The sequence below is a fragment of the Acinonyx jubatus genome, chromosome C2 (assembly GCF_027475565.1).
Source record: "Acinonyx jubatus isolate Ajub_Pintada_27869175 chromosome C2, VMU_Ajub_asm_v1.0, whole genome shotgun sequence".
In the NCBI taxonomy this organism is placed as follows: Eukaryota; Metazoa; Chordata; class Mammalia; order Carnivora; family Felidae; genus Acinonyx; species Acinonyx jubatus.
Window position 1 is genome coordinate 83,096,574 of NC_069384.1, and position 14,439 is coordinate 83,111,012.

A 14,439-nucleotide genomic window follows, 5' to 3' on the forward strand; every position below is an offset into this window, starting at 1 on the left:
CCATTTACATTCAGTGTTATTATTGAAAGATATGGACTTACTGTCATTGTATTATCTGTAGGTTTCATGATTATAATGATGTCTCTAGTCCTTTGCAACATTCCAACAGTCTCCCTTAGGATCTCTTAGAAGGCTGGTTTAGTGGTGATGAATTCCTTCAGTTTTTGTTTGGCTGGGAAAAACTTTATCCCTCCTTCTATTCTGAACAACAGCAGCCTTGTTGGATAAAGGATTCTTGGTTGCATATTTTTCCCATTCAGCACATTGATATTTCCTGCCACTTCCTTCTGGCCTGCCATGTTTCAGTAGATAGGTCTGCTACTACTCTTATGTGTCTACCCTTGTAGGTTAAGGCCCGTTTGTCCCTACCTGCTTTCAGAATTCTCTTTTCATCTTTGTGTTTTGCCAGTTTCACTATGATATATCGTGTAGAAGATAGATTCCTATTACGTCTGAAGAGAGCTGTGTGCCTCCTGGATTTCAATATCTGTTTCCTTCCCCAAATTGTGAAGTTCTCAGCTATGAGTTGTCCAAGTACACCTTCTCTCTTTCTCTCTCTTCTTCTTCTGGACCTCCTATGATATGGATATTATTACATTTCATTTCATCATTTAGTTCTCAAATTCTCCCCTCGTGGTCTAGAATTTTTTTTCTTTTTCTCAGCTTTATCTTTTTCCATAATTTTATCTTCTATTTCACTTATTCTCCCCTTTGTCTCTTCAATCCTGTCAGCACATCCAGTTTATTTTGCACCTCATTTACAGCATTTTTTAAATTTGTCATGACTATTTTTTATTCCTTGATCTCGCAGCAATAGATTCTCTGCTGTCTTCTATGCTTTTGTCAAGCCCAGAGATTAATCTTATGACTATTATTCTAAATTCTTGATCAGATATATTGTTTATATCCGTTTTGATCAAGTCTTTAGTTGTCATTTCTTCCTGGAATTTTTTTTTTGAGAAGAATTCTTCTGTTTCGTCATTTTGGCTAGTTTTCTGTCTCTTATGTGTTTTAAAAGCTATTATGTGTCCTGCACCTGTGAGCACTGTCCAGGACCTGGCCCTTCAGGAAGTGTTTTTTGGAGTGTGTTACTTGCTCTCTGTTGTTGTGACTCTGGTTGTTTTACCTCCCTACTCGTAGTGATGTTTTGGACCCTCCACCAGATGTGCTTTGATTTGTTCGTTGAAGTAGCTCTGGGAAAGAAAAACAAAAAACAAACCTACCACCATCACAACAACAAACAACAGTGTTGGGGGATAGGGCAGTGTTGGTGGAAGGCCTTATCCCATACAAAGAGAAAAATGACAGGGGCAGGGAAAAAAAATTGACCAGGCAGAAAAACTATATGGCTTAATCTAGAGAGAGAAAGGAAAATAAAGAAAGAGATATAGAACAGGTATAAGTAGAGTAGAATAAATATGTCTGCTTAAACAAACCAACAACCAGAACAACCAGACTAGAGGAGGGACGAAATAAGAAGAAAAGGAAGAAAACTGCCCATGAATTAAATCAGAAAATGCAAAAACTGGGTGTCTCAAACCACTCTGTTCACAGAGTGCCTCATAGTACTGTGCTGGCGCAAGTGGACCTTGTGTTTTTTCCACTCCACAGTCTCCCACGCCTCCCTGGGGCTTGTCTGGGATTCAAACCCAGATGTCTTAAAGGGTCCTGCTCTGCACACCCCAGTTCCAGGGAAGTGCCTCTCCACTCCACGGATGGAGGGCCTCCTCCCAGTGACGCACTGGCATGGACTAGGTGGTCTGTCCTGCTCTGCCAACTCCTGCACCTCCCTGGTGCTCAGCTGGGATTTAAACCCCAATGTCTTAAAGGGTCCCACTCCGTGTGTCCTGGTTCCAGGGAAGTGCCGCTCCACACTGCTGATAAATGGCCTCTGGCTGGTGAGCACAGGCAGGGTCTCTTGTCCTTTGAATGGTTATATACCTTCTTCCCACAGCACTCGAGGGAGGGAATCGCTTTCTCCCACTGCAGACTGCGCCTCTGAACTAGTTACTGAGCCTGGGGCTAGCTCCCTTCCTCCCCAGGTGCGTGAACTGGGCAGCCAGCCCCAGTCCAAAGAAAGCCCCACAGTTAGAGATTGGCTCTTTCTCTGTCCCCAGTCCATTGTTTTTCCTCTTGTCCAAATACAGTCCTGCACTTCCACAGCCTCTCTTTTTCTTCCCTTTGTCTGCAGAAGGGGATCTCTCCCCTCCGTGCCTACACTGCACATTTTATCTCTCCCAGTTTGCAATCACACACGTATTGCCCGCCAGGTTGTCCCCATGGACATGTCTCTGTCACTCTACAGCCCAGACTCTTGGAATTCAAAGTCCCTTGCCCTCAACACTGCTGTGTTTGAGAGGGAACTTCAGGTTCCCCTACTTCTCTGCCATGTTGGATATCCCCCCTCTACTGTATACTTTCAATCAACAGTTTTTCAGACTAAACGCCAAAATCTTCTTTACTAAAACCTGGATCCTCCTTCTCGACATCCTCTAATTCCCATTGAGCTCTCACTCCAGACAGATAGACATCTACTGTGCCTGTCTTCCAGTAAGGTATTAGTTCCCTTAATCTGAACTCATTTTCCATATCCCATCTGCCTTCCACCCCTTCAACCCTGGTCCCTTCACCAGCTTTATAATAAGTCTTAAAGTCAGGGAATATAAATCCTACAGCTTTCTTTTCTTTTCAATTTTTAAAGTTTATTTATTTATTTTGAGAGAGAGAGAGAAATAGAGCACACAAGCAGGGCAGGGGCAGAGAGAGAGGGGGAGAGAGGGAATCCCAAGCAGGCTCCATGCTGTCAGCACAGAGCATAATATGGGACTTGAATTCACCAACTTTGAGACCATGACCTGAGACAAAGTCAAGAGCCAGACATTCAACTGATTGAGGCACCTAGGCATCCCCTACAGCTTTCTTTCAAGGGACTATTTTCTTTGTGTATTCTATGTATGCATTTTAGCCAGTGTATTTCAATATTCATTTTAGAATCATCTTGTCAATGACCACAAAAAAGTTTGCAGGGATTTTAACTAGGATTGAAACAATCAAGACATCACCTGAAGCTTAACAATACTCAGCCTGCCAATCTATTAGTGTGATTTCATCATTTATTTAATGGATAAATCTTTAATATCTCTCACCATGTTTTGACCTTGCTAAAACTCACTTATTAGTTCCAATAGTTTTAATTTTGAATGCATACAGCTATGTGACAAATCATGTGTCCTCCAGTAAGGACAATTTTAGTTCTTACTTTCTAATACTTATGCCTTTTATTTCTTTGTCTGGTGACACTGAATAAGGCTTCTAGAATAATGTTGAAAAGAAGTTGTGAAAATGCATATTTTGGATAGGAGTCCTTTACAAAATATGTGCTTTGTAAGTATTTTTCCTAGTCTGTGGCTTGTGTTTTCATTTTTTCAGCAGTGTCTTTTGAAATACAAGCATTAATTTCTTTTAACGTTGACATACAATGTCATATCAGCTTCAGGTATGCTGAAGTTTTTAATTTTGATGAAATTTATCAATTTTTGGTTTGGTTTTTGGTTCCTTTTTTGTATGTTTCCCATCAAACAAATGTTTCCTTAACCCAAAGTCACAAGTATTTTCTCCCATGTTTTACAGATTAAGTTCTTATGTATAGGTTTTATTTTGAGTTAGTTTTTGTATGTGGTGAAGAGAAGGGTGAAAATTTGGTTTCTGGCATATGGATGTCTAACTGTTCCAGCATTGTGTGTTGAAAAGACTATCCCTTTGTGTGGACAAATTTTTTTATATTTTTATATATAATATTTTATATATTTTATATATAATATATAATATATATTATATATATAATATATATTTTAATTTATATTTATAAATTTATTATATTTATAAATATTTATAAATTTATTATATTATTTATATATTATTATATAACATTATTATATAATATTATTATATAATATATATAATATATCATATATTATATAATATATTATATAATATAATATTATTATACCATATAATATATATTATTACATATAATAAAATTTATTTATAAAATTTATAAATATTTATAAATATAATATTTATAATTATAATATTTATAGATTGAGAAAGTAGAGATTTATTAATTTTGTTATTATTTCCAAAGAACCAGTTTCAGCTTTGTTAATTTTGTCTATTATTTGTTTTCTCTTCTATTGGTTTTAGCTCACATCTTTTTTAAAAAAAAATTTTTTTTTTTTACCGTTTTTATTTATTTTTGAGACAGAAAGAGACAGAGCATGAACAGGGGAGGGTCAGAGAGAGAGGGAGACACAGAATCGGAAGCAGGCACCAGGCTCTGAGCCATCAGCCCAGAGCCCGACGCAGGGCTCGAACTCACAGACCGCGAGATCGTGACCTGAGCTGAGGTCGGACGCTTAACCGACTGAGCCACCCAGGCGCCCCAGCTCACATCTTTAATATCTGTTCTCTTTCTTCTCTGATTGGGTATAATTACTCTCTTTATCTTGCTTCCTAAGGTAGAAACTTAGATGACTATTTTAAGCTTTTCTTCCTCTCTTATGTAAACACTTATAGCTCGAAATTTCTCTTTAATTTAGGCTTTGCCTTGGAGTCCACAAATTTTGATTTGCTGGATTTAAATTACCACTGTGTTTTTTCAAATTCAAGAAATTTGCCATTATTATTTTTTCAGATATTTTTATTCTGCCCCTACTGTTCTCTCCTCTTTGGGGAAGGACTCAAGTAGAATTATGCTAAATAGCTTAATATTGTGTATTCACATGGTTCTGAAATTCTGTTCATTTTTTCTTCAATCTTTTTTCTCCCTGTTCTTCAGACTGAATAATTTCTATTGCTTTTTAAAATTCACCGACAATTTCTGCTGCCTTCCTCAATCTGGTATTGAGCCCACCTAATGACATTTACATTTCAGTAATTAGATTTTCAACTCAAGAATATCTGCTGAATTCTCTTTATAGTTTCCATTTCTTTTTTTTTCCCCTCAAATTTTTATTTAAATTCCAGTTAGTTAACATACAGTGCCATACTAGTTTCAGGTATAGAATTTAGTGATTCATCAATCACATACAACACCTGGTGCTCTTCACAAGTGCTCTCTTTAATAACCATCGCCTTTTAACCCATCCCCCACCTCATTTCCCCTCTGACAACCATCAGTTTGTTCTCCATAGTTAAGAATCTGTTTCTTGGTCTGCTTCTTTTTGTTCCCCACTATGTTCACTTGTTTCTTAAATTCTACACGTGAGTGAAATAATATGGTATGGTATTTGTCTTTCTCTGACTTATTTCACTTAGCATAATACTCCATAGCTCCATCCATGTTACAAATGGCAAGGTTCATTCTTTTTGATGGCTGAGTAATATTCCAGTGTGTGTATATACCATACATACATACATACATACATACACACTCCATATCTTTATCCAATCATCAGTTGGTGCACATTTGGGCTCTTTCCATAATTTGGTTATTGGTGATAGTGCCGGTATAAATATCAGGGGGCATGTATCCCTTCAAATCAGTGTTTTTGTATCCTTTGGGTGAACACCTAGTAGTGTAATTGCTGAATCACAGGGCAGTTCTACTTTTAACTTTTTGAGGAACCTCCATACTGTTTTCTGTAGTTTCCATTTCTTTGCTGATATTTTACATGTGTTTAGTCACATCTTTTTTTAGGCCCTTAAAAATACTTATAATATTTGCTCTAAAGACCTTGTCTGTTAACTGCAAGATACAGAACATTATGGAGACAATTTCTATTGAATGCTTCTTCTCTTGAATACAAATTACATTTTCTTCATATGTCTACTTATTTTTGATTACATACTAAATTTTATAAATAACAGGTTGTAAAGACTGTACTCTTTTATGTTCTTCACAAGAGTGCTGATTTTCATTCCAGCAGGAAGTTAACTTGGCTAGGCTCAAACATCAAACTCTGTTTCCACTGCAATAGACAACAGCAAAATTCTATGTTCTGTTCTTCCCGCCTCCTGATACTGTTTTTCTGCTAAGCCCACCAGGGTCTCTCTTGCACATGTATAGGTCTAATAGTCAAAGATTTGGGCATAATTTATGTACAGAGTTCATTCCCTTCTGTGGCTCCCTCCCCTACACAGTTTTACCTCTGTCTAGTTGTTTTTCTAGCTTTAAACCTTGTCCTCCAACACTTAAATCTTGTAAAGCTCAGGCTCTCTGATGCCCTATGCAGCACATGAATTAGGGAGTGCCTTCAGGCAAGAAGTTACGGGAAAATACTCTCCTGTATTTTCAGATACTTGTTTATGTAAAAAAATTTTTGTCCAGATTTCATAATTGCTATCTGCAGGATTAGTCTGATCAAGTGATTCCATTATTATCCAATAGTATTTTAAAGCTGTTAATTTAAAGTCATAATCTAGCACCTACTATATGCCAAACATTGTGCAAAATGCTACATGTATACATCCCTATCCTCAAGAATACCATCTTTTGTTGACTGACATGTATTTTTATATACATAGTATTTTATACATATATGAATACATAGACATATTCATGTGTAAATAAATGAAAATAGACAACTTTCTTACTTTTCTACTGCAGATCGTTTCTGTGACTTGCTCTTGTAATTTAATGCCATCTTTGTTTCCATTCCAGTGTATATAGCAACACCTGCAAAACAAAACACTCTTTAAAAATAATCTAGCATATTTCACCAAACAGATGTACTCACTAGCATGAAAGGGAGTGTACTGATTGTTGTTACAATTGGCTTTCTTTAAGTCTTTCTGGAGTTTTTAAAAGGCTTTCCAAGTCCAATTTTGAAGAACTCCAGTCACTTAACCTGCTGGAAGGGGAAGGCACAGGGATTCCGTTTCTGAGTTATAATTAATATATCTGAATGAGAGATATTATTAGAGCTGGAACCGATGGAAGAAAAGGATTTGAAAACGTAAAGATGGCAGGAAAGGCCATTATAGATAGAGCAAAAAGTGTTAACAAAGACAGAAATGGAAAAGCGCTTTCTGTTAGGTTTTCATGAACAATGGAATGAGGTCAGAGTTCGAAAGGCTCTGAATGCCGGAATCTGTGAAGTCTAGACATAATTTTCTACCACTAGAGAAATAATACGGAAATCTGTCAGAAGAAATTAAGTAAACAAAAGGAAAGTACGATTTTAAAAACGTGTGCCTACTGGGGCACCTGGGTGGCTCGGTCGGTTAAGCAGCTGACGTTGGCTCAGGTCATGATCTCATGGTTACTGAGTTTGAACCCCATGTCGGGCTCTGTAATGACAGCTCAGAGCCTGGAGCCTACTTTGGATTCTGTGTCTCCCTCTCTCTCTGCCTTGCCCCACTCGCACTCTGTGTCTCTCGAAAATAAATAAATGTTTAAAATAAAATAAAATAAAATAAATAAAATAAAATAAAATAAAATAAAATAAAATAAAATAAAATAAAATAAAAATGTGTGCCTATGTGAATAATTGGGATGAGCAAAAATGATAGTATTAACAGCCTAAAATTGGGAAGTAGATGAAATTAGGTAAGACCAGCTTTATAACAAACTTTGTAGTTAGACCTTGATTTGAGTGCTGCCTCTGCCAACTTACTAGCTCTGTGTCCTTGGGCAAGTTATTTAATCTGAGTCTGTTTCCTATATTAAATAGGAAAATATACCTCACAGAATTGTTGTGATATTTGTATGACAAAATAGGAAAATGCCTAGAAACAGAGAGATGATCAATAAATATTCACACCCATCCTTATATAGTGAAAGCTGAGAAGTAGTATAGGATTCATCATGCCTTTTTCCTAAAAATTTGTCCTGGAATTTTCACCATTCTTTAAAGGCAGGGATTATAACGCAGATGACAAAGGGTACTGAAATTACAGAAATGTGAGAAATCAGCCAGAATGATGTAAGAGAGAGAGGTGGTGCTGCAGCAGATACCAGTAGACCCAACTAAAGGCAAACACACATTTTAAGAATGTGAAAGGCGTTCCTGCCAGGGAGATGTGTTAAAATACAGCATTACATGAGAGGGTCTAAAAGCCCTGAAGGTTTTCTCTGGCTTTGGCCATCAGAACATCATTATGGTGTTTGTTTGTTTGTTTTTAACTGTGGTAAAAATATACATAACATACAGTTTACCGTTTTAATCATCTTAAAGTGTACAATTCGGTGGCACTCAGTACAATCACAATGTTGTGCAACCCTCACTAACTTGAAAACACTTTTATTACCCTCAAAGAAAACTCTGTACCCATTAAGCAATCATGCCCCATTCCCCTCCACTCCTCAGCCCCTGGGAACCACAAATCTATTCTCTGTGTCTGTGAATTTGCCTATTCTGATTATTTCAAGTAAATGGAATCATATACGCCTTTTGTGTCTGGCTACTTTTACTAAGCATGTTTTCAAGGTTTATCCATATTATAGCATTCATCAGTAGAATTCATTTTTTATGAGTGAATAATATTTCATTATATGAGTATCCTACACTTTATCCATTCATTAGTTGATGGATATTTGTGCGGTTTCTACCCTTTGGCTATTGAATATTGCTGCTATGAATATCTTGGACAAGTCTTTGTCTGAACAATTACTTTCAATTCTTTTGGATACATATCTAGGAGTAGAACTGCTGGGTTATATGTAGAATTGCTGGGTCATATGATAATTCTAAGTTTAACAGTTTACTGAGGTACTGCCACACTATTGTTCACTGGCTGTGACATCTTATATTCCCACCAGCACTCAAATGAGAGTTCCAAGTACTCTACATCCTCACCAACACTTTCTATTTTCCGTTTTCTTTTCTTTTCTTTTTAATTTTTAAAGCTTACTTATTTTAGAGAGACAGGCAGAGAGGAACAGAGAGAGAGGAAGAGGGAAAGAATCCCAAGCAGGCTCTGCACTGTCAGCACAGAGCCCAACGTGCAGTTTGAACTCTTGAACTGTGAAATCATGACCTGAGCTGAAATCAAGAGTTGGATGCTTAACCGACTGAGCCACCCAGGGGCCCCTATTTTCTGTTTTCATAAGTATATGCATTTCTTTATCAGAGAGCCTCATACTGAGTGATAAGATATAACACAGTTAATAGGAAAGAAGGGAGTGAAGAAGAGAACCTCAAAAGCTGTACACATCCAGTGAATAACACAGGCTGGGCAGTATATGAAGGGCCATTCCCAAAATGGGAGGAGATAGCTGACAGCTAAAGATTATCAAGACTTCACGATTTGCCTAGAGTTGACTCAGAACATGTGAATTAATTTAGATCTCCAACACCAGAGCACTATTTATTCGGCCTTTTGATTCAGTCAGTATACATTCCAATAATACCTGCCATATGGTCACAGGTCAATAAAAATTTGTTGAATGGATGAAAGAATGAGTCAGCAGTTGAATACAATCTAAGAATAATAATGGAATTATACAGGTGGTTTACTGAACCATGATATCAGATTACATTGGTTCTCGACCACCATTAACAGAACTGCCAGAATTATCTTCTTAGCAGTGTTTCACAAGTATCCACAAACAACAGAGCCAGGTTCTAGTCTATTATTCAAAAATAGGAATCAACAACAAAAATATACAAAACTATTTTTACACAATCTTTGTAAGAAAATTATCATAGACAATATTTGATTAAGTAAATTATCCAACCAAAAGACCACAAAAGCTATGTTTTAAAAAATATTTTATATAAAGCATCAACACGAATCCATAATTAGAAATTTTCAATATATACAAACCAAAAATTTCCTTTGTATTTTTTAACCTGGCTCCACGAAGCAAGAGACTCTCTGGCCCCAGAGGCCTAAGGGGGATTAAAAAAAAAAAAAAAAAAAAGTTGAATTTATTAAAAATTCAATTACATTCTAAAATGGCCATCTTTAGCAGAAAATACCTGAACATAGTTATAACTCTGCTTTCATATAAAACCCAAATCTCAGTTACTATAAAGCAGTTTAGGTCAATTATGATGTTAGTGACCATAACAACAAATACCTGCTTTAGCATTTCAGTCACTTTAAGATCAGTGGCTCAGAAATAGGATTACCCCTGTAAATAAACTCACAAAGCCATCAGTTTCAAGATTTTTAAACATAAAACACAGCAAAAGATTAACCAATGATTAAAAATGTTTAACATGATGAAATTTTAAATTTATGAACAAAATTAAAGGTTCTAAAAGGCAATATAAACATGAATTGTAGTATGATTTGTGTATAAATGCATCAATTCTGCATAATTAAAATTATACTGGATTATAAAACAAAGTAGTAAGTGAGTTAGTACTTTTTCTAGGCAAGATCAACTATAACTTGACTACTTGCATTGCATACTTCTTGGAGCACAGGTCTTCTTGCTGTTTGAATTTCTCTCCATAAAGGAGAAATAAAACGAGAAGGAATAACTAGAAAGGAAATTGTATTTTCTTAGTGATAGAAAAATGATAAGACTGTTATGGATAAGTAAAAAAGCCTTAATTTTGTTGATATTCCTTATGTTTTTCTGAAACATACATATCCAGTTACCCAAATCAAACAGAATCTGAACCAATTCTGAAGATGTCTGCAAATCCAAACACTCTAAAAAATCTAATGAACCAAAGAGGCTCACATTTTGGGACATGGTTAACAAGTATGATTTTATTAGATAGTCATATTTGGAGCACACTCCATGGATATTCCAAAATCAATTATTAAGGAGGCATAAAATAGCTTTTTCCCACTTGGTACTGGTTCCAACAATGAACAGAAAAACTTTGAGCTCACACTAGCATATAAAATTGGAATATAATGATAAAAAGCTTCAAATTAAAAGATAATTCCATCAGCTCACTCAGGCTGCTTCAGCAAAGAACATGGCTAATCTTTTTAACCATTTTAAGGGCTGGGTAATATAACTGATCTTTTGCTTTACCAGCCACAATATCTTAATGCAATTCAGATATGTATCCACATATATATCCCACTATGTCACTCTAGAAATCAAAATAAAAGCTAGTTATAGTTATCCAGCAGGGGATCCTACATTTACAAAGACATTGTTAAGGAGTTTACTGAATGTGCTACTATGTTAATGTTTATTAAAAATGTGAACTGGTGCCGGGGCATCATGATATTTTTTGGTGGCTTGTCTTGAGGATTTCATTTAAAAAATGCTTACCTTTTCATGTCAGCAACTTATTTCATGCAGCCAGTATTAACTGAACATGTCTTTAGAAAAGAGGTACAATGCTAATTGGATTAGAAGTTCAAGGGCTGATTCCAAGATTTATTCTAAATTTGGCTTTGTGGTCATGAGTAACAATGTAATCTCAATGTATCAGCACATTTCTGAAATAACTTAAAAGCCTTTCATGTAGGGGCCAGAAATTAACCTGAATATTGAGGGCAAACACACCAACACAACCAACTAAAAAAAATACCAATCAAAAGAGTAAATAAGAGGATTTATATTGGCCACTAAATACTGTAGTTCTTGCTGAATAATTCTGAAGTGAAGAAGACAATAATATTTATACTTGTCAAACATTATATAAAACATTTTTTGTACTCTAGACTTCCAGTGTGGTGGGTTTAAAGGTGTAAAAATTTGAATAAGAACGGCTATTTCCTTTTATGTTACCACCTAACACTGTAAGAAAAAGAAATACAAGTACATAAATAATCTTGCTAAACTATTTTTATAGCATTTCATGGGATTTGTTTTATCCTTACTTCTTCTGCTACAAATTATTAGATGAAATGCTAAATGTTTTTATTTATTTTTATTTTTAATTAAAAAAAATTATTTAAGTAATCTCTACACCTAATGTGAGGTTTGAATTCATGAAGCTGAGAACACGAGTTGCGTGCTGTTTGTACTGAGCCAGTCAGGCTTCTAAATTAATCCTTTTCCATGATATGCTGCCCAACTACCTATTCTCCTTTTAATTTGATTTTAGTCCCTCCCAACACACTGTCACATAAAAGTAACTGGATAATGCAAATGTATTCTTACCTTACAATTTCTTCCATTTGCTGAGTTATTATCATTCTTCCCATGAATCTATCAAAGAATTCAACATGTTACAAAAAAGCCAATGATATATTACCTATGACACCAATGGGTGAAGCGTTTTTGACAGTTTTGGCACTATTCTTACACATAAAACAAAACTAACCTTTTGTATACAGGAATGGTCCATTATTTCTGTTAGAGATTACATAAGTAAATACTTATCAGTCATTAAGCTTTAAGAAACTGAATATCTTGCCATCTCTACTCCAGCTATGAATAAGGTAAAGGAAAAACTGTTTTCAAAATGATAATGCAAATTTCACATATTACTAGTTTAGTCATCATGAGAATTTATAATTTCTATACAAAGATGAATGTATTATCTAGCCCACAATAAATGCTCACACATTTTATCACAGTTTATTAAATAAAGTCTACTGTGACTAGAATCATTCATTCACTCACTCACTGACTCATGCATCACTGAATAGTCACTGAACAATGACACTGTGTGAGTTAAGAGGTGGGGATAGAGTAGTAAGCAAAAACCTATCCGTGAACTCCAGACCTTCTTTAACTTTTGGTTGCCTGAAATCTAGAGTGAGTGGCCTGGTCTGTTATCATAATGGATTTTCACAGCTTGGCTTTTCAGTTCCAACTTCCACAACCAGAAAAGCTCCACAGCATAGTCAATTCAAGGATGCAATCACTTTCTACTATAGTGAGGCAAATTCTAAGTTGAAACAAACTGTAGACAGAGCTTTCATGTTAATCGTTTAAACAAAGAAACTGGCAGTCCTTTCTAAATGTCCCTATTATTACTGCCTCCACCCTCCACCCCCCCACCCCCACCCGTTTCCAAGTCACAGATGCTTGCAGACTTTGGCTTTATTGTTTCTTGCTAATCTCCTACTTCTATCTACTTCCTTCAGCACCCTGTATCAGGGAGTTTGTTTTTTTTTTTTTTTTTAATCTCCACTTACTGGAATTTTATGTAGTCCTGATTTCAGCCTTAATTTTGGATTTAGATTCAAAGAACCAATTCAGCTGCCATTTCCCTGGGCCATCTTTCAGAGATGATGTGTGATCAGCTCAATTTTGCTGCGTTAAATTCCAACAACAGACCTATTTTCCTTAATTTCATTTGTCCTGTTATCCTTGATTCTAAGGTACTCCTATCTATTTATGCCAGTTACATACTGGATTAACTCATTTTGCACTTTCCTTAGCCATTTCTCCAAACCCACACTTAAATTTGATTCAACATAGAAATAGCTGCATTACTCTCTTTTCTGATTATAAAGACTACATACATTGAAACACACACATTTTATAAAATGATTCAGACAATTGAAAAAGACATCAATAGGGAAACAACAATGACTGGTAATCCCACTACTCAAATATAAACACTGTTAATGTTTTGGAGTATGTTTTCCACTTTTTTTTCATCCGTATATAGACACATATATATTTTAAAAACAAAATGGTATCATGCCATAAGTACTGCTGGTAACATTTCCTGCCACTTAATACGTCCTGTCAAAAACATAGATCTACATTATGATTTTCATTTCTTCCAATTTTGTATTTAAATTGTAGTTAGTTAACATATAATGTAATATTGGTTTCAGGAGAATTTAGTGATTCATCACTTACACACAATACCCAGTGCTCATCATAACCAGTACCGTCCTTAACACCCATCACCCATTTAGCTCATCTTCCATCCATCAACTCTCAGTTTGTTCTCTATCATTAAGAGTCTCTTATGGTTTGCTTCCCTTTCTTTTTTTTGCCCTTCTCATATGTTCACCTGTTTTGTTTCTGAAATCCCACATATGAGTGAAATCATATGGTATTTGTCTTTCTCTGACTGACTTATTTTGCTTAGCATAATACACTCTAGTTCCATTCATGTCATTGCAAATGGCAAGATTTCAATCTTTCTGATAGCTGAGTAATATTCCCGTGTGTGTGTGTGTATACACACTACATCTTATTTATTCATTGATCTATCAACAGATACTTGGGTTGCTTCCATGTCTTGGCCACTGTAAATAATGCTGCCATAAACATAGGGGTGCATACATTTTTCCAAATTAGTGTTTTCATTTTCTTTAAATACCCAGGAGTGGAATTACTGGATCATACAGTATTTATATTTTTAACTTTCTGAGGAATTTCTATACTGTCTTTCCACAGTGGTTGTACCAATATACATTCCTACCAACAGTACATGAGGGGGTTCTCTTCTCTTTATATCCTTCCCAACATTTGTTACTTCTTGCCTTTTTGATACTAGCCATTCTGCTTGGTGTGAGGTGATACCTCATTATGGTTTTGGTTTGCATTTCCCTAATGATCAGTGATGCTGACATTTTTTTCATGTGCCTGTTGACCATCTATAGGTC

At 35.6% G+C, this 14,439-nt stretch overlaps 1 protein-coding gene across 7 annotated transcripts in view; it reads right to left on the reverse strand.

Annotated features, from left to right (window-relative positions):
• ATP11B (ATPase phospholipid transporting 11B (putative)) overlaps positions 1–14,439 on the reverse strand; it is a 128,469-nt gene that overhangs the window by 71,051 nt on the left and 42,979 nt on the right. For 6 of the 7 annotated variants that reach the window (XM_027061356.2, XM_053221174.1, XM_053221178.1 and 3 more), the window contains exons 8-10: positions 12,026–12,073; positions 9,769–9,833; positions 6,595–6,676 (exon numbers count right to left, since the gene is read on the reverse strand). In XM_027061356.2, the coding sequence (XP_026917157.1) occupies positions 6,595–6,676; positions 9,769–9,833; positions 12,026–12,073 (195 nt within the window). Of the gene's footprint in view, positions 1–6,594; positions 6,677–9,768; positions 9,834–10,353; positions 10,434–12,025; positions 12,074–14,439 lie in introns of all 7 variants that reach the window. The other variant, XM_053221180.1, reaches the window with a different exon arrangement.